This window comes from Telopea speciosissima, chromosome 7 (assembly GCF_018873765.1).
Source record: "Telopea speciosissima isolate NSW1024214 ecotype Mountain lineage chromosome 7, Tspe_v1, whole genome shotgun sequence".
In the NCBI taxonomy this organism is placed as follows: domain Eukaryota; kingdom Viridiplantae; phylum Streptophyta; class Magnoliopsida; order Proteales; family Proteaceae; genus Telopea; species Telopea speciosissima.
In genome coordinates, this window is record NC_057922.1 from 2,014,296 (window position 1) to 2,041,318 (window position 27,023).

The window sequence follows — 27,023 nt, forward strand, 5'->3', positions numbered from 1 at the left end:
ATGCTGTCTGTATACATATTGTTCATTCTTGGGGCTTTCCCCATTCTCTGTTGCAGCCCACTCTTCCCCCCTCCAAAATGTGAGGGGTGGGCCTTTTTTTTTTTTTTTTTTTTTTTTTTTTTGTCTTTGCTATTGTATTGTTTTTTCTTCTCCCCCTTTCTCGGGGAGTCCCTGTTCTTCCCTCCTTTTGTTAATGAATTACTTATTCACCTAAAATATATATATATATATATATATATATGTATCTATTTACATGATATGGGAATGAGTTGAGCCATATCGATCTTTTTTATGTTTTTTTGGGTACGTTATGGCCAACAGAGGGCATTATACATATTGGTGTTCTTTTAAGTGGACCACTATAACTGCCATGTCTCTACCAGAAAATGAAAATTTAGCGTTTTTGGTTGGACATGGACAATGGACCTATTAGGACAGGGGTGGTGGGTTAGATGATGGTTTTTAAACCCCAAAAAAACTTCAGAGAGGGTTGGACAACCCTTTCCTTTGTACAATGGAGGGGGCGGGTTAAGAGAAAGGAGTGATTATCTATAGAGAAAAAAGGTTAGCCTTTTTCGGTTTATGTAAATTTTGCTCCTCCAGAAGCAAATCAGGCCTCTTAGTTTTTTGTGTTGCAAAAAAGGCTCCAAAGTGGATTTTAATTGGTATTTGGTTTTGAAAATTTTTCCAAATTCCAAAAGAAACCCCATGGAACTTAAACGTAATATACATTTTAATTAGGAAAAAAATTATTTATTTTTAAGGGAAAATCTTGTTGTAGCCAAGATTGGTGAAAAACAAGTTGTAATCATACTTTTTTGCCTTTTTAATTTAACATATTTATTTTTCCATTGAGGGTATAACCCTATCATTTCACGTATCCACTCGAGAAAATGCAAAACAATAAAAGCTTAGGAAAATAATAAATACAAATCTCTCTTGATGTGAAGAACTTTTGGGAGTAAGTTGGGAGTAAGGTAAGGGCAATCAAAAGAAGGTTAGAACTTCTAAGGTCACCACGTAGGCGACAACAAGAAGCACCCTATTTTAAATAGGTGTGCTATCCAAAACAATGAAAAAAGACATTACCTCAGTTAGCAAAACCACAAACCTCCTCTTGCTCCTCCATCTTCATCATTCCATCTTGTGTTGCATATTTCAACATTCAAGGTGGTGTTCATGGAGCAATTTTGCACATCCACAGGTCTAAATGCATTTTAGGACTTGCGATTTTGCTCTTTTTGTTTTTTCTTTTTGGGTTAAGGTTTCTTGGTCCATATAGAACATATAACCTTACTAGTCTGCACTTTGGCATGTGGAAGATCTAATGAGGTTGACATTTGGTAGATTTTTAGGCCTTAAGGTCCCTCACATGTCAAGTTTTAGTACAAATGGTGTTTGCCAAGCGATAACACAAAATATTGAAAAATCTGTGACTACCAAAGGGGTTGCATAGATATACAAGGGAAGATAAATATGATTAGAACTACAACAATGATTCAATCTTATCCCAATTAAATGGGGTTGGCTACATGGATCCTTGTAAAGACAAAATATTATAATACTAGTGAAAGAAAAAGATCACAACAACAACTAAGCCTTATCCCAACTAAATGAGGTCGACTACATAGATCCTTGCCCTCCAATCAGCTCTATTCGAGGTCATAAGGCCCAAAGTATGCCCGTCTTTATTCATTACTTCTCCTAGGATCATTTTTGGCCTACCCTTAGCTCATTTAGTTCCTTAATTTGTTTCAAATCACTTTTCCATACTAGTGCATCCCAAGGTATCCATTGAACATGGCCATGCTACTTCAAACAACTTTCTCAAAGCTTGTCATGTTGGGGCAACTCCCAAATCAGCTATAACATGGTAATTCCTTATTTTATACTTCCTAGTTTTACCACACATCAATATTAGCATTTTCATCTCTACTATGAAATTAAATAAAGGGAAAATCTTTTGAAAATGACATAATGTAAGTACATTTCAAAAAAATTTCATAACATTTTTTACTTGGTTTAAATTTTTTTGGGGAATAAGATTAGGGGCAATCAAAAGAATATTCAGAGCTTCTCAGTACACCACTTTGGTTAAAAGAAGATGCACCCTTAAATAAAACCATAGAATTACAAACACTTGCCACTACACAGGGAAACCCTAGATCTAGGATCATTACAGTAAGATTTTGAATTTAAGGCATCAGAACAAATCAAAATTCAAATTAAAAGGGCCTCATTATAAAACCCAAAAGCAAGAAACTAGATTTTGAACAAATAAAAAACATGGAATATACATTGATACAACGCTATCGTCCATGATGGAATACCTATTATTGGTGAAGCCTCATCTCAGTTTAATTCAGGAAGTATTGTTTACTTTTCTCATTGCTCAAGGGTTCGGGAGCTTAGACCCCAACCCGATTTTTTTGGAGACATTTATACTAAGGGTAGTTTTGTACTTTCAAGGAATTAGGGTTTCTTAATATTATAATGCATATTAAAACATTATATATAGAGTGATCTTACAAGGAAAGGGTGTGAGGGTTTGTAATTTTCTTCATCAAAATAGTGGAAGCTCTGATTTATTGCTTTGCAGTGGACATAGCTCACCTTCAGTGAACCACATAAAATGGTTGTGTAGTGTTGTGTGTGTGATTTCTTTTTGTTATTCTTTTGCTATCCTTATTCTACGGCTGCGATAAGTCCTAATAATAACAACATTATAGCACCACAAAATAGTAATCAAATTACCGGAAAGAAAAAAAAAACCCGTTTATCATTTAAAAATACATCATATGTCGCCATCAATTGGATTAGCTTGCGCTAGCTTCCTAAGATTGTCGATGATCATAACCAACTTGGTGTTGAGTCGATTGACAAAGCACTTGGGCAGCCAACCCGCAGGATCCAACTGTAATTTAAAAAGAAAAAGTCAAAAATATCGAAAAGGCCGACCAATCAATTTCCAAGTTAATTTTCAATCTTTTTTTTTTTACGTTTTTGTGAAACTCTCTGCTTTATAGATCATGGTTATAGAAATTGAACCGGAATCAGCAAAACTGACCTGATTCAAATTAGAATCATACAACAAATGCTGATTTCTGCAACTTATTTTGGAATCAGTCATGAATGCTCTTTGTGCTTTTTTATTTTTCTTTTTTCTTTCGTTTTTAGCCAGTAGAATAGCAGATTATCAACAAAACTTACCTTTTGAGGAAAATTTTACAAAAAGTCTTTTAAACAAAATAAATATCAGAAAAATATAGATATGTGGAAATCTTTCCAATCAATTTCAGCCTGATTCTGAATCGGATAGATTTCAAGGTTTTTCTTTCTTTTGTTTTTTAAGGTAGACGAGTTGAACTCAAAATCTCTTAATTGCCAATTTCAGGTTTTTAAACCTTATTGCAGATAGGAAACAATTAGCATATGTTTAAAGTTAGAGAAGATTAAGCTGGTAATTACCCGCACAACGTACGTGACCATACATGAATCATCTTCCAGCTTTTCCACCACCCATCCCGACTGCAGCAACACTCCACGGATTGAATTACTCCCCTTTGGGTGTAATCCGGCAGCAATCTCTTTTGGCAGTGAAGCGACAGCTACGACCTGCAAACCCAACTGCAGCTTGTATAGTATGTATGCTTTTGTACGTGGGATATATATATATATACAAAAACCAGTATAACTAAATTAAAATTGGCCAAGTAACTAATAATAATACTTCTTTGTCACACTGATCACTTCTAGCTAGCCACTTAGTACTTACCATGGTCCCCTCATCCATGGTTTCACGTCGCTCATAGACAATGAACTCCCTGTTCTTAAACAGGGGTTTTGAGCTGTCTCCGAACCTGAGACGGATGATGCTTAGGTTATCCTCCAGATCCTCCTTTATGTACTTGGCTTCTACCAAATCAGAGTCCCATTGCTATTGAAAATTCACAAGACTTTAAAACATTAATAACAACGACAACATGGAGCACTCGATCGTACTTAATTTTGTTGCAAAATCCACACCCCCAGTCCCGCACTCCCACCCAAACATATAAAGTATTGGCACCCAGCTGAAGAAACATATCACATAGTATAGTGGCTCTTTTTCTTTTGTTTTTTTGGTAAAAGTATAGTGGCTCAATTTTGCATGGAAACGATGAAAGAGTTCAACAAAGTAGTATTGTTTCTTATAAATAAATGGGAGAAGGTTCCCACTTCCCCAAGTTGTTAGTGTGAGGGAATCTCATGTCATACCAATGGTGACACAGAAAACGGTATCATCCACATGATCAAAAAAAAAAAAAAACAATAATAAAATCCGTGTGTGTGCCATGCATAGGCTAGCTACAGTGATTGATCAGCTGTCACCGTATTGGATTAGCTCCAATTACGATAGTCAAGTGCATATTAAAAAAATTAACCTTGGCAGCATCGATGGCATTGGCAAAGGTGATAAATTGTTGGGGGGAGACCGATTGAAGCAACCAGCGACTGCGGAAGGTGTGAAGTGAACCAGACCGACGCTTCTTCGATATCTCTACTCCACTGTGACGGGCAAGAACCTTCCAGCCATCGTGGTCATTGACAACCCTGTTCGAGTCCGAAGCAGACAGCAATTCCTGTATGCAGCACTCACTCGCAAAATGCACGTACCTTCTGAGGGAATCCTCACTGATGGACCTTTTAGAGAGTCAAAAAGGAAAAGCTGCAGTAATAACAAGAAGGGTATCCCAATTCAATATAGCGATGAGGCAGAGGAAGACGTAGAAACAGTAAATTTAGAATGTCAGATATGCTTGCTTACCACAGTCGTTGGGTGCACGAGACCGAACTGCTCATCTCGGCACATACTGCATCGACTGCTGATGAGTCTCCTCTTCCCATAAGGACGGTTGGCAAGATGGAGATAGATTGACAGAGAAAGAGACAGAAGAGGAGAGGAGAGATCACTAGGATACGGTTAAGAAGTGTTCAAAAGAGTTGAGAGGACCAAGAATAATACGAAGTGGACTATGGTGATTAATGAACATGCCGTGCCAGAAGAAACTCCATGATTAGAACTCTGCACGTGCCCCTCTCTCTCTCACATATTAAAGCAAAGCAAAGATCCTTCCCTCTGAAAAAGCTAGCGAATTAAAAGATAGGGAAGGTGGAGCACATGGAGTGTTGGTGCTTGGTGGCAAGGAAAAGTTAAAAGCCCAACCCAAAGAGGGTTCAACTCATTTATGTATGGCAGTATGACACAAATAGATCAGATCGGCTGGTTGTGGGTGACCAAGAAATTTTCACAATCAAAATCATAATAGAAAATGCCCTTTCCTCACACTAATGCAGAGACAACCCCACACACACACAAAAACAAAAAAGTAAAATAAAAAACTCTTCGAAGGTCCATCAATCACTGGGTGCAAGAAATAAGAATGGATTAGTGACAATATATGCTGTAGCAGGACCTCCACTGCCTTTAGCCCATTCGCTCATCATCCATATTCCCTTACCCGGCTCACCTCTTACCACTCGATTAAAACATATTTAAGAGTAGAGAATAAATAATAATTTCTATCACATGAAAAACTGAAACACGAGTCTTGAATATTGTCAGACCTGTCCTCTGGATTCTCCATCGCTGAGTCCATGGTCCAATATCTTACACACACACATCGTCGCTGTAAGAGATTGGTCCTCGCTCTCTCTCTCTCTCTTTGTTCGGCCAGAAATGCATCATCAAACCCAAAAACTGTGGTGTCGATTGAGTCAAGGCCCACATCTTACCAGCAATAGCAGATTAAACTTTAAAGAAAAAAGCGAAGTGATCGTGCTCATAACGAGTTAATTCCCTAGGAGATATCATGTCGTACTAATCGATTATTAGCAGAATGGAAAAAAAAATGATAACATGACTGTAGCTGTTGTTAAAGCAAATGATTTTAAGGAAGTGACTTCTGCACCTCCAGGAATCCTTTCACTTGAAGGCTCTCTACCGCATCTTGGATTGCATCTTCAACTGGTGTAAAGACCAGACCAAGATCAATCAACCTCTTTGCTGCATGCTTGCATCCCATGAGACCACGTTGAGTTTCCTCGCTAAACCTGTTTTTCACCAGGAGTTCGAGCTCATGAGAAATAAAATTAAGATTCAACAGCACAAATTAAAAGGTTGGGTGAGGGGAGTCATGAAGTTGAGAAAAGTTCAAGCCAATTAAAAGAAACCAATGCCTTTAATGGAAAGAAAGACTAAATGCAGAGCACAACCAAAATGCTTCTTGGAAGAAGAAGTTTTTAAGGAGAAAATGTCGAGTGACCCTTTTAAACAAGAAAACTTGCTTATATAATTCAGAAGAAAGGCAACCATGAGGCTCAACATCTTGTGGGCCAAAAGTTAGCGTACTTATCAACATATTTTGTAGTAAGAGACAAAAGTAAACTTAGTTTAGGACTGAGATTGGGACCAAAATGAAATGCCAAAGCCATGAAGGCTACCATAGTTTATTAACTGCAGTCAATCAAATGAGATTCTGGATTTCTTAAATTACGAGTGAAGAAGATTAGGCATATCGTATTACACGTCACAAGGATAATTTCAGTAAATCCAATCAACATTCCATACGCTTACGTATCATCTAGCTTAAAATTCCTTTCCCATCATAGCCCTGCACCTATAAGTCCTAACTAAAAAAGCCTATTCCATTTGTGAAAAAAGGAGGAAATGTACTAGAAGAACAAGGATAAAATGTTTCCCAAAGAGAAGACACAGAGACTCCAAGACAGTATAATAAAAAAGCATATACTCATGCACACTATAAAATGACCACTTTAGGAGTTTAGGTTTGGAGGAATTAGATGCACCAACTATGATGTACAACTGATGTAACAGCACAACCAAACCAAGTTAAAGGCAAGAGGTTTTGGAAAGTCTATCGACCACTGTAATGTGTTGGCTCGTGAGTCTTGACAAATGTAGGTGTATGTATGAGTGACAAGGAAAGATAAGTGCCCACAAAATTTGGAACTGCAATAAGTGGAGTTCCCACCATTGCAGTTGGAACCACCACTAGGAAGCCCCTCCCCCTTAAAACAAAAAAAAACAAAATATTTAAAGAAAAGGAAAACTCCAAATAGTTTTGAGTTGAACAGTCAAGCCACCCTGAGCCAACATGTTTGAACCCATTGTGGGTCGGCTTGTCAGCAAGTGAGACGTGCTTCAATGATTGTTCAACACAGCCAGATTTTCATGAATACCATACCACCAGGCATGTTAACAAGTACTGACTGGTTTTATGCAAAAAAATTCTGACACAAGCAAAGTTCAGAAAAGGGCTCATTTTAGTCAAAATGAGCTTTGGCATATGTTACATACATATTGGGTTCACATTCCAATGGGTTTTATTGTAATGGGCCTCTTTAATGGGCCAATATTATAGGTACAAAATAGGTATATGAGTTTATTGTTCCATGATATTTTATTGTTTTATTTTGGAAGTTCTAGCTAGTTTCTATTTTCTTTTAGGTTCTATTTTATGTTATCTAATAGAAGTAGGACAGCTTCATTGCTTAGCATCTCAAGAGTTTCTATTTCCAAGTAGTACTGGGCTAGCTTAAGTCTATTTGAAGTTTCTCTTCTCTGTTTTAATGTTCTATTGACTTCGGAGCTCAATTTGGGGGTTCAAATTTCTATTTTTGAAAGGTATTTGGGGCACGCAAATGTATGAATAAATTATGAAGCTTTCTTCTCAATTAAAGACATGTGGATTTCCTACGTAACTTTCCTTCTTCAACTTATTCCTCTTTTTTTCTGCTGTCAGTATTGAAGTTTCGTCTACAACAACTCATCCTTCTCCCAACTAAATGGGGTCGGATCCTTGCCCTCCAATCAGCCTATTCGAGGTCATACTTGATACAAGGCCTAAGCATGTCTTTCCTCACCACTTCTCCTAAGGTCATTTTAGGTCTGCCCCTGGCTCTTTTAGTTCCTTCAATCTGAATCAAATCACTCCTCCATATTAGGGCATCCAAAGGCCTCCGTTGAACATGGCCATGCCACCTTAAACGACTTTCTCGTAGCTTATGAACTTGTTACGTATCGGAGCTACTACCAAATAAGCTCTAATATGATCATTCCTTACTTTATCCTTCCTAGTTTTGCCACTCATCCATCTCAACATCCTCATCTCCGTTACACTGAGTTTATCTATATGATGCTTCTTAACTGCCCAACATTCCGAACCACACATCATAGCCAGTCGTATGACTTGCCTATAAAATTTTCCTTGTTTGACCACTTTTATCAGTAAATGATTTCAAAGTATCCCCTTTTAAGCTCCACCACCTTATCCTAGAGAAAATAAATTCACTTTTCTTACGATTCTGTGTAGTGAGGCACATATCCATGACCACTAATCTATGTTGTGTGGTTAAGCTCTCCCGTGGTATAAGTGTATAACCTTATAGTCCTTACATAATAGTCTATCGGACCTTCTAGTTAGGAAGAAATCTATTTGGTTACTATGATGCTCACTCTTGAAGGTAACTAAATGCTCCTCTCTCTTTTCAAAGTAATTGTTTGCACTTTGTTGCAAATCAGAATTAAACTAATCACATCAGGGGTGAAGGAAGAAAGATGAAAGAAGAAGAAGAAAGAGAGGGAGAAGAAGTTGTCGTCAGAGAGAAGGAGAGCAGCCTGCGATTGGTAAATTAGATTACCTTCACGCAGGCAGTCTCTCAATATATAATTAATTTAGACAAAACAGAAAATAAGGTAGTTAGGGATATATGAAATTACCCGTCACCTTACTTATTACAACCTCACAAACCAAGGACAGAATTGATGTAAAATAACAGAAACCCCCAAAAACCAAAAATATAAGACTAAAATACCCCTAGGTTTCAACACTCCCCCTCAAGCTAGAGCATAGAGGTCTCCCATGCTCAGCTTGTTACAAAAGATGCGAAAACTAGGAGCAAAAAGTGACTTGGTGAACATACCTGCTAGCTGATTCGAGGATGAAACAAATGGGGTCTCAACAAGTTTTTTTAACACAGCATCTCGAACAAAGTGACAGTCCACTTCAATATGTTTGGTCCGTTCATGATAGACCGGATTGCTCGCAATGTATATGGCTGCCTAGTTATCACAATACATCTTCATAGGCACCGACACAGATAAACCCATCACAAGAAGAAGAGACCTGAGCCACATGAACTATACAGTAGTATGAGCCCCAACTCTGTATTCCGCTTCAGCACTTGACCTGGCAATTGTAGTATGTTTCCTACTACGCCACGTAGCTAGATTACCCCCAACAAAAGTACAATACCCTATAGTCGAGCGACAATCACTGGCCGAACCATCCTAGTCAGCATCTGAAAAAGCAACAAGATCCATATGCCTATGAGGAGGATAAATCAAACCTTTACCAGGAGCACCCTTTAAATAGCGAAGAACACGAACAGCTCCATCCCAATGAGCCTTCCGAGGAGACTACATAAATTGACTATGGACACCCACTGCAAAGGAAATGTCTGGTCTCGTAACTGTAAGATAGATTAGCTTTCCAACCAAACTTCTATATTGGTGCACGTCTTTAAGGAGATCACTATCATCTACTACAAACTTTTGATGAGGATCCATAGGAACATCCACTGGCTTTGAAGCAAGCATGCCAGTGTCAGACAGAAGGTCCAATACATATTTCCTTTGAGATAAACTGACACCTTTCCTACTTCTCACAACTTCAATGCCAAGAAAATAGTGAAGATCACCTAGATCCTTGGACTGAAAATGCTGTTGTAAATATGTTTTTACCTCTGCAATACCAGCCTCATCATCACCATAAATAATAATGTCGTCTACATAGACGACCAAGACAACCACCTTACCATCTCGACGGTGGACAAACACCGAGTGGTCAAAATAACACTGTGAAAAGCCACAAGACAACAGCGTAGCACTAAATTTCTCAAACCACGCTCTGGGAGATTGTTTGAGACCATAGATAGCCTTCCGTAGCTTACAAACCTGTGTACGATCCTCTCCCTTAGCAACATACCCCGGAGGTTGCTCCATATAAACTTCCTCTTGCAAGTCACCATACAAAAAGGCATTTTTAATGTCAAACTGATATAATGGCCAATCAAAATTCACAACCAAGGAAATAAGTGAACGCATCGAATTCAGCCGGGCAACAGGAGAGAACGTCTCAAGATAATCAACTCCATAAGTCTGGGCATATCCCTTGGCAACCAGACGGGCTTTGAGCCGCTCAACAGAACCATCAGGAAGATACTTAATAGTGTAAACCCAGCGACACTTGACAAGGTCCTTACTAGGTGGCAAATCAACAACAGTCCAGGTGTTACGGGTCAAGATGGCATCCATTTCAGCATCCATGGCATTCTTCCAGCCAGGAAAACGAAGGGCCTTAGTGTGACTTCTAGGCACTGTAGAAGCAGACAACGACAAAGCAAAATTATGGACCAAAGGCGGCAGATGAGATAAGGAAACAAACTTGTCAATAGGGTACACAACATTAAACTTCTGTGTACAGGAACGTGTAAATTTCTGCAAAGCAACTAGTAAGTTATCAGATGAGGAAGTAGACGGAGCTTCACAAGAGGAGGACGCAAGTGGAGGGGGTGAAACCACTGGAACAGTACGAATCTCATGCGGGGCTGTTGTCTTGTCCCGACGCTGATACACCTGCAAAGGAGGGGAACACGGTACTAAGGTAGGAATAGGAGATGGCACAATAGGATGCCACTCGTCCTCAGAGGACAACGGAGACTGAGAAAAGTAAGAACTCCCCTCAAAGAAGGTGACATCAGCACTTACAAAATATCTGTAAGAGACAGGGTCATAATACTTGTACCCCTTCTAGAGAATAACCTAGGAAAATACACTTGGTAGACCTAGGTGGAGACATGTAAGTTATGCACAAAGCACACACATCCAAAAAACACGAGGGGATAAAGCAAAAGCGGGAGTGCCCGGAACAACAATGGAAAAAGGGGGCACACGATTAATCAAATAACAAGTAGTCAACACACTTTCACACTAAAAAAGCTTTGGGACATGCATATGGAACATTATAGCACGAGCTACCTCAAGAAGATGCCTATTTTTGCGTTCAGCCACTCCATTTTGTTGTGGAGTGTAGGAACAACTAGTCCGATGAATCATACCACGGGCAACACAAAAATCAGAAATTTCATTTTGTTCATCTTCCAATGCATTATCAGAACGAAAAATTTTAATAGACACACTAATGGGGTCATCATGCCCCCCTTTGTGCACCATTACCAGAGACGCAGGAGACTACTTCCACACAGCCAGTTGCTATGGTTTGATGATGATTTCAGAGGCTACAGGCTAGCGCGAGGCTAATTAGACACCTAGGGTTATTATCGTCATTTTATTTTAGTACTTATATAAATAAGTAAAGGGAAAAAGAAAGATCTATGTTATGCTCGGACACAACAAAGGATACAAATTGGGTGCAATGAAAAAATTCCATTTCTAGTATGGCTTAAATTAAGTGTTAGATACAGAAAATTTTCTTAAGTCAAGTTTTTTAGGTGGAAATGGTCCTGTGTGGAGGATGACCTGACCTCCGGCATGTTCCCTTCCCCGGCCACCCCTCCCTCTGCCTCCACCTCCCCACCCCCCTCTCCCTGCCTTTCTCCTTCCCACCCCCCTGCTTCTCACCCTGACCCATCCACCCCTGCTGTCGAACCTCCTGCCACCGCTGCTACCCCGTGGACATCTTTCTTCTCCGGCAGCTCCTCCTCAAAATCTGTTGGACACCCTCTCCACTTTGTCCCACCCACCTCTCAAGATGATTCCAAGGTTGGATTCTGCCCCCAAAGGCTTACTAGATGAAGAAATCCTGAAATGGCAGTGCTGTCTCGTGGGACATTTCCTTGGTAGCCGTCCTCCTTACCATGTTGTCAAGGCCTCCCTTCTCAAGCAATGGAAAGCTATTGGCTCTGTATTCATCTACGTGCTCTCTAATGGGATATTCATCTTCAGGTTCTCTGATGAAGCAGATAAAGCTCGTGCGCTGGAAGGTGGCCCCTGGCAAATTGGCAAAAAAACAGATTTACCTTCGGCAATGGGCTCATCGCTCCTCACTTCACAGGATTGACCTTAAATCCATCTCCGTTTGGATCACCCTTCCAGGTCTCCCCCTTCATTACTGGTGCCCCTCCGACCTTTGCATCGTTGGATCAACCATCGGCACCCCTCTCTTCTCCGACGAGCGCACCAAGAAAATGGATAGACTATCTTTTGCTCGCATCTGCGTGGAACTGAGTGTTGAGGATCCTCCCCCTGACTTCATCACCATTCTGGAAGAAGATGGCCACTCCTTCTCCCGACGTGTCCACTATGACGGCCTGCCTCATCACTGCTCTCTCTGCAAGGTTTTCAGCCATACCTCAAAGAACTGCGAGCCAGGCCCTTTCTCGTCCAAGACCATCTCAACTTCCAAACCTGCTCCTGAAACCCTGGTTGAGGCTGAGACCTTCGAAGGTGATCATCGAACAGCTTCGACTACTGTTGAGATTCCGGCTTCATCTTCGGAGGTCATGGCTGTTGACTCTACTGTTCCTGATCCTGAGAACTCTCATCCACCGGTGCATTCGACGCCTTCTCCTACTGGCACAGCTATTGGAGATAATCTGATGGACTCTATCCCTGCAACCGTCAATGAACCCCCTTCGAAGCCTCCTATAGCAATGGCTCGTGGCCGGAAAAAACAGAGAAATCGTCGCCGGAGAAGTCCTCGAGAATCTGACGAGGTTGCACCCCTTGGCGAGAGTCCCGATGCTCACTTACCCCGCTGCTCTCCTGACGCTGGACACAACAGGTTCGCCGCCCTCTCGGGTCTCGATCCTGAGAACTCTTGTGTTGTCGACTTCTCGCCTGCTCTCCAGGAGCCCTCTGCGACCGTCAACGATGGCCTACACACCCTGCACTCCCCCCTGAAAATCGCCCCTGCAAATCACCTTTTGCCCCTGTTTCGTCCTTCCCCCCCCCCCTTCTGATAATGAAGACGAGACCCCCCCCCCCCGTTGACACTTTACAAAACCCCCCCTTTCCCAGCTCTCACCTACCCCCTGTCTTGTCCCCTGCTCCCCAAAAAACCCATCATAACTTTACACGTGGCCACCACCAACCTCCCCTTATCCTATCCCACTTAAACCCGGATGTCTTACACCCGACCCAATTACCCACCTCCTCAACCCACTTATTCCCTATTCCCCCTTTTAACCCATCCTGGCCCATCTTAGCTGAACCAGTACTGGGCCCCCAAACTGGTTCAATTACACCCATCCTGACCAACCAACCCCATCCCTCCCCTCCCTCCCTCCCCCCTGGTCTGCTATCCCCCCTTGAAGGAATATCGTCTTCGGCCCCGTAGTGTCCCACCGGGGTCTAGAGTTAGCTCCTCCAATGGTTGGCTGCCCCCTCCTCCCCCCCTCTCATGATCCCTTGGAGCATTTGGAATGTCCGCGGGCTCAATGCCCCGGCAAAGCAAGCTGAAATTCGAGCTCGCCTCAAGTCCTCCAAATCTCCCCTTTGTTGCCTCCTTGAGACGGAAGTGCTTGAGCACAATTCGTCCCGCATTGCTCACTCTCTCGCCCCCTCTTGGTCCTTCCTCTCCAACTATGACCACTCCCCCTGTGGCCGCATATGGGTAATGTGGGATCCCACCAAATTCCATATCTCGGCCTCCTCCTCCTCCTCCCAGTTCATCCACCTTAGCATCTCTGACTACCTTCACAACCATCTCTTCTTCTTCACCATGGTCTATGCCCTCAACCGTCACCCTGATAGGATCCCCCTCTGGGACAACATCAGATCCATTTCTTCCTCTAATGGCTCCTCTCCTTGGGGTATCGGAGATGACTTCAATGTTGTCCGTTTCTCCAATGAAAAATTGGGTGGTTGCCCCATCGACCACCAAGCAGTTGCAACCTTCAACTCCTGTCTCGAGGACTCTGGGTTAAACGACCTCAGATGGTCGGGTGCTGATCTCACTTGGCACAACAAGCGCTCTGGCCCTGACAGAGTTGCCTGCAAACTTGACAAGGTCCTCGTCAATGATACTTGGCTTTATTCCCTTCCTTCCTCCTATGCCTCCTTTGACCTCCCTGGCGTTTCTGACCATTCCCCCATATCTCTCTTTGTCCTCCCCTACCTATCCTTTAGCCCTAAACCTTTCAAGTTCTTTGACATGTGGTCCTCCCACTCTGACTTCCTCCCCCTTGTCCAATCGGCTTCGAATATTCCAATCCATTCCTTCTCCTCCCCTCTCCTGGCCTTCTCCAAAAAACTCAAAAATGTCAAGTCAGCCCTCAAAGCCTGGAACTCATCCACCTTCGGCAACATCTCCTCTCGGGTCTCCTCTTGTTGGGACACCCTCTCTTCCATTCAGCTTCGCCTTCAGGCTGATCCCCTCAACGCTTCCCTCGCTGAAGAGGAATCCTTAGCTGCTTCGGACCTTGCCTCCTCTCTCTCCCAAGAAGAAAGCTTTCTTAAAACAGAAATCCAAAATAAAATGGCTTGAACTCGGCACCTCTAACACTGCCTTCTTCCACCGCTCCCTCAAAGCTCGCTCCAATTCCAACTCTATCCTCTCCCTTACCTCCCCTAATGGCTTGACCCTCTCCTCTGTTGATGACATCAAAGCTGAAGCCGTGAACTACTTCACCGGTATCTTTTGCCCCCCTGCCACCACTCCCTCCCCCATTCCTGCTGACCTTATCAACAAATTCCTCCCCCCCCCCCACCTCCTTAGCACCCTCAGTTCCATCCCCTCTGACTCTGAAATTACCTCTGTTGTTCGCTCCCACAAGGCTAGTAAAGCCCCAGGCCCTGATGCGTTCAGTATGGGATTCTTCACCTCTTGCTGGGACATCATCAGTGTCGAGCTTATCAATGCTATCAGGAGCTTCTTCTTCAATCCTCACCAAATCCAAAGCATCAACCACACCTTTCTCTGCCTCATCCCCAAGTCCTTTGGAGCTTCGTCCATATCCGACTTCAGGCCCATCTCCCTTTGCAACCTTCTCTACAAGTTCATAGCCAAAATCCTTGCCAATAGGCTTAGCCTTGTCATTGATTCTCTTGTCAGTCCAAACCAATCTGCCTTCATTGCTGGGAGAAGCATCTCGGATAACATCATCCTTTGCCAGGAAATTGTTCGAGGCTTTGACCGCAAGTCCCACTCCCCCGCTACTCTCCTAAAGATAGACATTCATAAGGCTTTTGACTCCCTTCGCTGGGATTTCATCTCCCATGTCCTCAAGATGTCTTTCCCCCCCATTTTTGTCAACTGGATCCCTGCTGCATCTCCTCCCCCCGCTTCTCTGTTCTCCTAAATGGCAGTCCGGCTGGTTTTTTCCCTTCCTCTGCTGGTGTCCGCCAAGGCTGCCCCCTCTCCCCTTTTCTCTTTTGCCTCTCCCTTGAGGTCCCCTCTCATAGCATCCAGTCTAAAACCGATCTTCACCTCATCTCCCCCATCCCTAAATGCAAGCCTACCAACCTGACCCACCTGGCCTTCGCTGATGATCTCATGATCTTCTCCAAGGCTGATCCCCTCTCCATTGAATCCATTATGTCCTCCCTCCTTCTCTTCCAGAACCTTTCGGGGCTTCGCATTAACCTGCTGAAGTCCCAAATCCTCCTTGCTGGGGTCTCAGACTTAACCAAAACCTCTCTGTCCTCCCTCACTGGCTTTACCATTGGAACCCTCCCAGTTCCGTACCTTGGCCTCCCCCTCATCTCTGCCAGACTATCAGCCCACCACTGCTCTCCCATTCTGAATCTCCTTCGCAAGAGGTTGCAGCTTTGGAAAGCCAAACTCCTTTCCTATGCAGGTCATCTTGAGCTCATCAGATCGGTTCTTTAGTCTTGCTACATCTATTGGAGTGGGGTTTTCGGCCTCCCTAAGGCTACCATCAAGGCGGCTGAATCCATTATGTGTGCTTTCCTTTGGAAAGGTGTGGACACAGCTAGATTTCTGCATCCTAAGAGCTGGGCTTCCCTTTGTGTTCCAAAATCTGAAGGACGGCTCGGACTTAGGAGAATAAAAGATGTCAACATTGCTGGTTCTATAAAGCGTATTGGGAAGATCCTCACCAACAAATCCTCCATCTGGACTTCTTAGGTTTATGCCGGGCCTCTTCGCAGAGATTCTATTTGGTCTGTTAGTCCAGGAGCTGATTCCTCTTGGGTTTGGCGCAGGATTCTTCAGGTCAGACACCTTGCCAGGGAGGCTATTACTTGCAGGATTGATGATTGTTCGACCACCCTGCTTTGGCTCGATAAGTGGCACCCCTCCGGAGTCCTCTCTTCTATTGTGAGCCCTAGGGATATTTACTCCTCTGGTTTGGACAGATTTGCCCACGTTGCCGCCATCATCTCCAGTGGCTCCTGGTCCCTACCCTCCCCTCCTCCCCCCCTCTCGCCGACCTTTGGAGCTCCCTTCCCCCCATTCCCCCTGGGCACCGAGGCAGAGGTGACACCATCTTGTGGCTCCCCTCCCAATCAGGCAGATTCAGCTCTCACTCCACTTGGGATTTGGTTAGACATAGAGGGACCCCCTGTCCTTAGCATACAGTTGTTTGGTTTCGTGGTCACATCCCTCGCCATAGCCTCACCGCTTGGCGTGCCCTCACTGGCTGCATCCCCACCCAAGCCTTTCTTGCTTATCGTCATATTCAAGTCCCTCCCAGCTGCTATCTTTGTTGGAATGGGGCTGAAGATGTTGACCACCTTTTCTTCACTTGTCCCTTTGCCTCCTCCATATGGACCCGTGTTCTTCGCCTTTGCTGGCTAGGAAGACGCATTCCTCTCCCCCTTAGCCGGGAATGGATTTGGATAGACATGACATTCGGAGGGAAGTCGATATGCGACTCGGTTGGCAAGATTGTCTTTTGTGCCACTATTTCTCACATTTGGATGGAAAGCAACCTTAGAAGATGGACATCCAACTCCCACTCTTTCGACATGATTTGGAAGGCCATCTTTTTTTATGTTTCATCTAAAGTTAGATCCCTCCCCCCTTGAGGATGTGAAGGATTCCCTAAGGAACAGGCTCATTATTGTCTCCTGGGGCATCCCTCCTTCTATCCTAACCCCCAACTAGTTCTTGCTTCGGCTTGTTCCTTCCTTCTCTTTTCTTCGTAATTAAATTATTATTCATCCAAAAAAAAGTAAAGGGCAATTAGTTTTATTTTATTTATTTAATTCTGCAGTTCCGTTTCAGCCCTTATAACTTAAGTGAGAGAACTTTGTTAGTTCTTTTGTTTTAATTAGGTTAAGGGTATTTTAGGGATATCCATTTATTGTCTTTTCTTTAAGTTGTAATGAGCCACTTTATTGATTAATGAATGAAGAATGAAGAATGAAGAAAAGAGCTGCTGCGTAAAGCTGTCTCCCTCCCCCTTTCTATGATTCTCACTCTCCCTCTCAAGGTACGACTCTATCTCTTATCTCTCTCTTTCTTTCTCTTCCCCTCCCCCTCGGCTCTCCTTTCTCTTTTCTTTTTTACACCCTGCTGGCGTGAAAACCCCTTCCCATTCCCTGGTGCCGAAACCCCTTCCCCTCTCATCCCTTGTGGCCGAAATCCCCCCAGCCCCATTACTGCCACTCCTCTCCATCTCTCCCAACCGAAACTTTTTTTTTTCCATCCTAACCCTATCACTAGCCATCACAGCCCCATTCCCTGGTTTATCATGAAAACCCTAACCCTAACTCAACCCCTACGGCCTATCCCTTCTTCTTAACCTTGAAATTGACTTTTATATTTATGTTTGCATGGTTTTCCCACCCTTTTCAACCCCGAAACAGTGCCTATTTTGGATTGATTGCATTGTCTTGATATTGATTATATTCCTATTGCTTCTAATTAGTGGTTTATTAATCTCTGTGGACTGTCATGCATGCTTAATGATTCTTTGAATGCAATGCCCTGAATGTTCTTACCTAGCTTTGTGGAACTAACCATACTTGTTGCTAGAATTGTTTCCTAAAGCTTAAGGTGTTTATTCATTTAATTTATGATAATTTCTTGCTATTGAAAAATTCTGTTATTTTATTTCTAATGTTGAATGTAACGTTGTGCAAATTCCAGCCCTTGTTTCAAGTCCATATTAGGGTGTTACAACCTGTGGTCCTATCCTATTGCGGGATACCTTAGTTTCTAGGGTTTGTCCTACATCAACCTGGTATCAGAGCATGGTCTAGAAGTCTAGCTTTCTTTTATTTCATTCTAGGGACAAAGTGTCTTAAGATCTCCCAGTTGTCTACCCGTGCATAACCACTCGTAGTGGTAGGTCATATTAAGCTATGGATTCACCCCCCAACTTTGAAGCACTAATTAGGGAAACTCAAGCCGAGCTGCGTGCGAGCAAAGAGGCTCAAGAAGCGCAAGCCAATAACCTCCGTACCCTCGAGCAGAACCTCCAAACCCTTACCGAGAGGCTTGCTGTTGTGGAAACATTAATCCCACGCACGGACAGGCAGCCAAACCACAATGAACATGATGATGTCTACTCTGAGGTTGACGCCAGAATAGAGGTTCCCGTCCTAGGAAATGGTCGTGGATGAGGTAGGGGTAGAGGTCATGCTCCCCATGGGCATCATGCTCAGAGAAACTATGCCCCACACAGGGGTGATGAAGACTTTGAGCCATATGATGGGGGATTCGATGCCAGGAGACTGGTGAAGGTAAATGCACCCTCCTACGATGGCCAAATCAATGCCAAAGTCTTGCTTGACTAGATCAGGCAAATGGACCGGTACTTTGATTTTTATGGTATGCCCGAAGAGGTCCATTTCAGTTTTGCTAAGATGAAGCTAACTGGAGCTGAACAGAACTTTTGGACTGAACTTGAGTACCAGGAATATGATCAAGGTCAGGAACCGGTGTCTACTTGGGCTAAGATGCAGGAAAGGCTCAAAGGGGAGTTCATGCCTATAACTTATAGGATGCAACTCCTAAATGATATGAATTCCTTGAAGCAAGGAAAGTTGTCTGTGACGGAGTACATAGCTAAATTTAATGACTTCAAGATTAGGAGCCGTACCCGTGAGGATCAGGAGCAGACATTGTCTAGGTTCTTGACAGGACTCAATTCCAAGATCCAGTTACACATGGCACCCCACCTAGTGCGTGATGTTCCCCAAGCCTTTAGAACAGCTATAGAGATTGAAAAGTCCATGAGATCCTTTCCCCTGAAGAAGAGTTTCTTGACTGGAGACTCGAGCTTCAGAAAACCTCCACAGTCTTCCACAAACCTCTCTAAGCCTCCCAATAACCCACCAAGACAGTTTGACAGCAAAGACAAGGGTATCTTGGGAGCAAAACCATCAGCAGGTGGTCAAGTGAGGTGTTTTAAGTGTCAAGGTATTGGACACATTGCTAGAGAGTGCCCCAACCGAAATCTCTATGCGGGGAATCCTAAGGATTATGATCAGGGCGATGATCAGGATGGTGACTACGCCGATCATAATCCCAATGAGTTCATTTCTGATGAGAGGAGATCGACACCTCCAGGTTAGGAGTTGTGCGACGCATGGCCCTATAGACCTTACCGACGATGAGCTTGAGGTAGTTGACATCTCTCGTCTGGGTGTTGTGCGTTGCATGGTATCCCAACCCAAGGGCAGCCATGACTGGCGCCGAACCAATATTTTCATTACCAATACTTGCCACCAGGGTAAAAACATTCGTGTTGCCATCGACAGTGGGAGCTGCATGAATGTGGTTGCCCGAAATGCTGTGGCCAGAATGGGGCTTAAACTTGAGGCTCACCCAAAGCCTTATAAGGTTGCGTGGGTTGATCAGACCACTATTCCCATTACATTAAGGTGTTTAGTGGGCTATGACTACAGAGTATGGTGTGATGTCCCAGACATGGATGTCGCCCTTATCATCTTAGGGAGACCTTGGCTATACGATAGAGATGTCACTAATTATGGAAGGTCTAACACATGTGTGTTCGAATTCAACAGGAAGAAAATTCGATTGATCCCTAGTGCCCCTAAGAAAGTAAAAGCTCCAGAGAATATAGGTAGTACTTCCAAACAAAACCCCAAGAAAACACTCAACATCATAAGTCAGAAGCAATTTGAAAATGAGTGTAAAGAATCCAAGGTTATCTATGATTTGGTTGCCATACAGAGTTATACCAATTTATGACGCCTACTCACTGAGGCGCCTAGAGATGTACAACCTCTGTTGAGGAAATTTGAGCAGTTGTTCCCTGAGGAGTTACCAGACGAGCTACCACCTATGCGTGACATTCAGCACGCTATCGATCTAGTGCCAGGCTCCTCCCTGCCAAATTTACCTCACTACCGTATGAACCCCAAGGAGCATGCCGAACTGAAAAGGCAAGTAGATGAGCTGCTTCAAATGGGCTTAATTTGAGAGTCTTACCCCATGTACGGTACCCGCCTTGCTCACGCCAAAGAAAGATGGTACGTGGCGTATGTGTGTGGACAGTAGGGCCAATAATAAAATTATCGTTACGTATAGGTTTCCCATACCTAGGCTTAACGACATGCTTGACATGATGGCTGGCGTTACAATCTTTTCCAATATTGACTTGAAGAGTGGGTACCGCCAGATAAGGCTTAGACCGGGGGATGAGTGGAAGACCGCCTTTAAAACAAAGGACGGCCTGTAACAATGGCTAGTCATGCCATTTGGTCTATCAAACACCCCCAGTACCTTCACGAGGATCATGACGGAGGTGTTGAGACCATTCATGGGGAAATTCCTTGTGGTCTACTTCAATGATATTCTCATCTACAGCAAGACTAAGGATGCTCACCTTGATCACCTGAGTCAGGTTTTCCAAACACTTTTGAAAGAAAAGCTTTATGCTAATCTTAAGAAGTGTATCTTTTTAAGTGACCAGGTGATTTTCTTGGGTTTTGTCGTATCGGCAAAAGGCCGACCCCGAGAAAGTTAGGGTAATAGTAGAGTGGCCTGAACCAACAAACATCATGAGGTGCGAAGTTTCCATGGTTTAGCCACTTTGTATAGGCGATTCATTTATAGGTTTAGTTCCATCATGGCTCCCATTACAGATTGCATCAAAAAAGGGGAGGTAAAGTGGAGTGCTTCATTGGCCTTTCAGAAGATTAAGAAATCAATAACAGAATCCCCAGTTATACGCTTACTTGATTTCTCTAAGGTTTTTGATAGAGCGTGTGATGCATCAGGGGTCAGGATAGGAGGTGTCCTTAGTTAAGAAGCACACCCCATTGCTTACTTCAGTGAGAAGCTGAATGAAGCTAAGCAACGATACCCGATGTACGATAAGGAATTCTATGCGGTAGTCCAGGCTTTACGCTATTGGCGGCACTATTTACTACTACAGGGATTCGTCCTGTTTTCCAATCATCAGGCCCTACGATATTTGAGCTCCCAGAAGAAACTAAATCGCAGACATGCTACATGGGTTGAATTTCTGTAGGAGTATACTTTTGTGCTTAAGCACAAGCCTGGGGTGGAAAACAAAGCCGCCGATGCCCTGAGTCGAGTCAATGATTTGTTAAAGCTTTATAGTGCATCTGGCCGAGTGAAGTCTCTCTTGTACAGTCTGAGTGTGCAAATTGTTGGTTTTGATTAGATGAAGGACCAGTATCCTACTTATCTTGATTTTGGAGGAGTCTTTACTTCCCTCAGCGGGGACCCACCGGTTCCTCATCCTGATTATATTCTGAGGGACGGGTTCCTGTTCAAAGGGAGCCGCCTTTGCATTCTCAGGACCTCACTAAGGGATCATCTAATTTGGGAATTGCATAGCGGGGGAGCTGCTGGCCATTTTGGTCGAGACAAGACCATTCCCCTTGTTGAGGACCGACTCTATTGGCTTGGCCTACAGAGAGATGTGGCAAGAGCTGTTCGCCAGTATCGTGCTTGTCAGACTGTAAAGCAGCAACAACAGAACACTGGTCTATACACTCCTTTGCCTGTGCCCCATGCCCCATGCCCCATGGTAGGACTTTAGCATGGATTTCGTACTCGGTCTGCCCAAGACTGCGAGAGGCAATGACTCGATCTTTGTGGTTGTCGGATGGCCCATTTCATTCCATGCTCGGAGACATCTGATGCTTCGGCGGTGGCAAGATTATTCTTTCATAATGTCTTCAAATATCATGGGCTCCCTCTCACTATAGTGTCTGACAGAGATGTCAAGTTCATTAGCCATTTTTGGCGAACTATGTTGTACATGTTAGGTACTAAGCTCCGGTTTTCGTCTGCATTCCACCCTCAAACTGAGGTTGTCAATAGGAGTCATGGTAACCTTCTTCGATGTCTCGTTGGTGAGAGTCTAGGTACTTGGGATAGTTGTTAGATAACCTCGAGGGGGGGTGAATAGGTTATCACTAGTGAAATATAGGTCTTTTTATAATTTTTTTCGATTTATCTTAAAATTAAAAGCAAAGTAATAAAGTAAAGTGCTCAAAGTAGAAAGACACAAGATTTATAGTGGTTCGGCTAACCCAGCCTACATCCACTCTTCTCAACCTTGAGAGAATTTCACTAGTCTCTTCCTTTCAATACAATAGGTGGGAAGAATACCTTTACAATCTTTTTACCAGGATAAGAGGATCCTAATCTTTCAAGGATAAGAGAATCCCTTGCACTCCTAAGTACAGTCTAGGCTAATGGAAGACTACCTTGCCCATCTAGAGTCACCTGACTCAAGAGCAAGAAACAAAAACAATTACAAAAAAAAGAGTAAGAGTTACCTAAGCAAGGAGTGTGTCATGTACTCCTTGCAAGTGTCAAATGATATGAAATGAATGCATGTAACTTTTGACCTTTTTTAGAACTTCTCTTTAGAATGAAAGTTTGTGAAGATCTTGAATGATATTGATAGAGACAGTAGACTTCAATCAATAGAACTTTAGAAGACTTTTTCACCTCACAATAATGGTCTTTTGGACTGTGTTGGATAGGTGAACTTTAGAAGACTTTTTCACCTCACAATAATGGTCTTTTGGACTCTGTTGGATAGGTGAAAAGGTCTAGCATGTTCTCTATTTATAGGCTCATTTAAGGCTCTAAAAACATGTGCAAAATATGCTCTAATGGATCTATTTTTAGTCCATCCGGTCAACCTGAAGAATGATTCGGTCGACTGGATAATATAGCCGTTGGAGAAATATAGTCGTTAACGAGCCATTGGAGAGCAGCATTCCCATCCGGTCGAAAACACCTCCATAGAACTTGAAGATGGTATAACTGGAGCAGAACAGATTTAGGGGGAGCAGGAAGAGCCCTTACTTTAGGGGGAGCCTGGGAGCTACAGAGTATTTAGGGGAGCCTGGGGAGCCACAGAGTACCTTGAAGATCTTTTCTCGAGGAACATGGCATAAAATAACCACCACCATTGATCCCACTCAATCGGCGCAACCTGTTCCAAGTTCTCCTACGGGTAAGTCTGATCTTGATCCTACTCTTGACTTACCAATTGCTATTTATAAGCCACAGAGAACCTGTACTAAACATCCTATTTCTAACTTTGTTTCATATAATTCTCTCTCTCTCCTTTCCATGCCTTTATTTCCTCCTTGTCCTCTGTATCTATTCCTAACACCTGGCAGGAGGCATTAGCTAACTTGAGGTGAAAAGAAGCAATGAATGAAGAGATGAGTGCCCTAACAAAGAATGACACCTGGGATTTAGTGCCTCTTCCTCCTAGAAAGAAACCTGTAAATGGGTCTTTGCTGCAAACAGAAGACTGATGGATCTGTGGAAAGATACAAGGCAATGGCTAGTGGCTAGAGGCATTACCCAAACCTATAGGATTGATTATCAGGAAACTTTTGCCCCAATCACCAAGATGAATACTATCAGAGTAATCATTTCCTATGATGTTAACCAAGGATGGGATCTTCAACAACTTGATGTAAAGAATGCATTTCTTCAAGGGGAACTAGAAGAAGTCTACAGGGAAATTCCTCCTGGCTTTGCTGCCCCAAAAACACAAGGAACGGTAAGTCGTTTGAAGAAAGCCTTAAATGGTCTGAAACAGTCCCCTAGAGCATTGTTCGGTCAGTTTCATAAAGCTATGATGTCTATTGGGTATAAACAGAGCAATGCTGACCATACTCTGTCTATCAAAAAGACGGGCCAACACATTACAGTCTTGATCATTTATGTGGATGACATACTCATCATTGGGAGTGATAGTGTTCAAATAGGCAAACTAAAGGCCTATTTGGGAACCGAGTTTGAAGTAAAAGACATAGGGAGGCTTCGATATTTTCTGGGAATAGAAGTTGTTCATTCTGCGCAAGGTATCTCTCTCTCTCTCTCTCTCAGAGAAAATATACACTTGATCTCTTATTTTATATTGGTATGTTGGGGTGTAAACCTACTAATACACCATTGGAACCAAATACACATTTAAAGATTAAGGAGGAGAGTCAATAAATAAAGGCAGCTATCAAAGATTGGTTGGGTGTCTAATATACCTATTCCATACATGGCCAGACATAGCTTTTGCAGTGAGTGTAGTTGGCCAATATATACATGATACTTATTCTACTCATCTGGAGGCAGTGTATAGGATTTTGAATATTTTAAATCTTCTCCTGGAAAGGGCATACTTTTCTCTCCTCACAATCATCTTCAGGTTGAGGCCTTCACTGATGTTGACTAGGCAGGGTGTCCAGATGACAAAAGATCTACATCAAGCTATTGCTCTTTTGTTAGAGGTAACTTGATTACTTGGCGAAGCAAGAAGCACGCTGTTGTTGCTCGATCCAGTACTGAAGCCGAGGTTCAAGCTATGGCCCATGGGATATGTGAACTCCTCTAGCTCCAAGGGCTTCTTCAAGACTTATGTGTTGCGGTCGATCTGCCTATGCGCCTTTATTGTGACAATAAATCGGCAATAACTATTGCACATAATCCAGTTCAACATGATCGCACCAAGCATGTTTAGATTGATTGTCACTTCATCAAGAAAAAGCTAGAACAAGGAGTCATTTGTGTTCCATTTATCCAGTCTAGTGAGCAGTTAACTGATATTCTTACTATTGAAATTAGTAGTAAAAGTTTTTGTTCTATAGTTAGCAACTTGGGGATGGTCGATATTTATACACCAACTTGAGGGGAAGTGTTGTAATATGGGTTCAAGGGTATTTTTGTCATAAGGTTATTTCAGTTCTTGTACCTATTCTAGAATATTCTTAAACTCACTATAAATAAAGTGGGGCTGTGATCATAAAGTCACAGGCCATTATTCCATTCTCAACACACCATAACACAACAAAACGACATGACCACGTATACACATTCTCTATTGAAGGCCAAAATCCTTTTTCTCCAAAGCGGAAGAAGACAGTAAGTTGGGGCTTGAAACGAAATCTTACTTCGTATTGATTGGACAAAGAAAGACAAAGACCTCGAGAAATCTAGATGACCCCTAATTCATCAAACAGGGAGGTATGGAAGCTGCAAGAGCCTCTTAGCGTTGGGTAAGGAAGAGGCCAAGTGGGGCAACTTCTTAAGATATGGAGGGGAGCTTATATGACGGTGGCAGTAAAAATGAAGGGGGGCGATGGACAATCGAGGGCAAGAGGGGGTGAGGGGTAGAACAGGGGGAGGGAGAAGAGCCCGGAGGGTGAGGGTGGAAGATGGGGGAGGTAGTAGAGGACCCCAGCGCAAACCTTGAGGGATGAGCCAAGCCAGAGAGGGGGAAGAATGGGCCAGCTCATGGGTTAGGGAAGGGGGTCCTGAACAGTGGGCTCAAAAGTTCGATGGTTAGACTTACATGGCCCGAGAGTAGAGGGTTTGGAAGTGATGGGCCAAAATCTTAAGTTTTAGGGTGAGATGGGCATAGGTCGAGGAGGGGGATGGGGATAGGTTGGTTAATGACGTGGAGGTTCAGGTTAGAGGGATGGGGTGGATGGTTGGGCCTCACCCCAACGCCAGTTAAAGGGAGGATGGGAGAGTGTAATGTCGTAGGCGGACCCCACCCCATAAGACAAGAGGGGGAGGGGGAGGGAGGAGAGGGGGTAAAAGATTGGGAGGATTAGGATTGCTCATAGAGGAAAGAGAGCAGGGAGATGGTCATTTGAGAGCAGGGTTTGAGGATGAGTAAGACAGTGCAAAGTAGCTACTCTACCGACAGAGTTATCAGTAGCCTTGGGAAGCGGTGGTGCAAAGATAGCAGCTTCAATGGCTGGCAGGGCTGCATCAAGGAAGAGACCAGAGGACGGAGATGGGGTATTGATCAGTGGTAGCAAGGAAGAAGCTTGGTCGTGGCTGCGAGGGGAGCCCGAGGGTGGTTCCTGGCGACGAGTGTGATGTCGAAGTGTTTTCTTTCTGCGACAAATTTTAGTCTGTCCCAGCCGGGCGAGCGAAGGTCATCTGAGGGACCCACAGGCGAAACTACCGGCGGAGGGGGTATATAATAAAGGAACCTCTACTGGCAGTAGGAGGAGACGTGTCCATTGGAGGGAGAAGATCTGCAAGGGCGTTGCTTGGACAAGGAGGATTGATGCAGGCTGAAGAACAAGAAGGGCTATGGACATGACCAAAAACCTTGCAGGTGAGGCAGTGGGGGGTAACCATTCACAGCAGATATCTTGGGAGAAAGAATGACCTTCGTAATCAGTGGCCGAGATAGACTCAGGCGGAGGATTTTTCAGCCGAGACTTTGACGCAGATACGGCGAATGGAGAACCTGTCCATGAGTTTTGTTCTCCGATCAAAAAATATGGGCTTGCCAACAACAGACCCCAGAATGCTAAGCACTTCCTCACACCAGAAATGAAGCAGAAGGCCAAGGAGGGTGATCCATAGCAGAATCGTGCTCAGGTCCACTCTTGAGACGTTGAAATCTATCCCATTGATCGGTTTCCTGCCGATGTACCAGGAGGAGAATGATTGGTTTCCTGCCCACTCTAGATCACCCTCCCTTTAGAGCATGGGCTTTATCTTCTTCCTTGGAGAACTTGAAGACGAAGAAGCCATTGTCTA

At 43.6% G+C, this 27,023-nt stretch overlaps 2 protein-coding genes across 2 annotated transcripts in view; both read right to left on the reverse strand.

The window, feature by feature from the left end:
• Positions 1 to 2,747: 2,747 nt before the first annotated feature.
• LOC122669718 (START domain-containing protein 10) lies at positions 2,748 to 4,916 on the reverse strand. The gene is made up of 5 exons (XM_043866559.1): positions 4,808 to 4,916; positions 4,425 to 4,683; positions 3,776 to 3,937; positions 3,469 to 3,615; positions 2,748 to 2,914 (listed from the first exon to the last, which is right to left on the reverse strand). The coding sequence occupies exons 1-5, from the start codon at positions 4,885 to 4,887 to the stop codon at positions 2,795 to 2,797; spliced, it is 768 nt and encodes a 255-aa protein (XP_043722494.1). The 5' UTR covers positions 4,888 to 4,916; the 3' UTR covers positions 2,748 to 2,794.
• A 942-nt stretch (positions 4,917 to 5,858) lies between these two features.
• Positions 5,859 to 27,023, reverse strand: part of LOC122668840 (cinnamoyl-CoA reductase 1) — a 68,295-nt gene continuing 47,130 nt past the window's right edge. The window contains 1 exon segment of the mRNA XM_043865386.1: positions 5,859 to 6,093. Coding sequence (XP_043721321.1) covers positions 5,931 to 6,093 — 163 coding nt within the window. The 3' untranslated portion in view covers positions 5,859 to 5,930.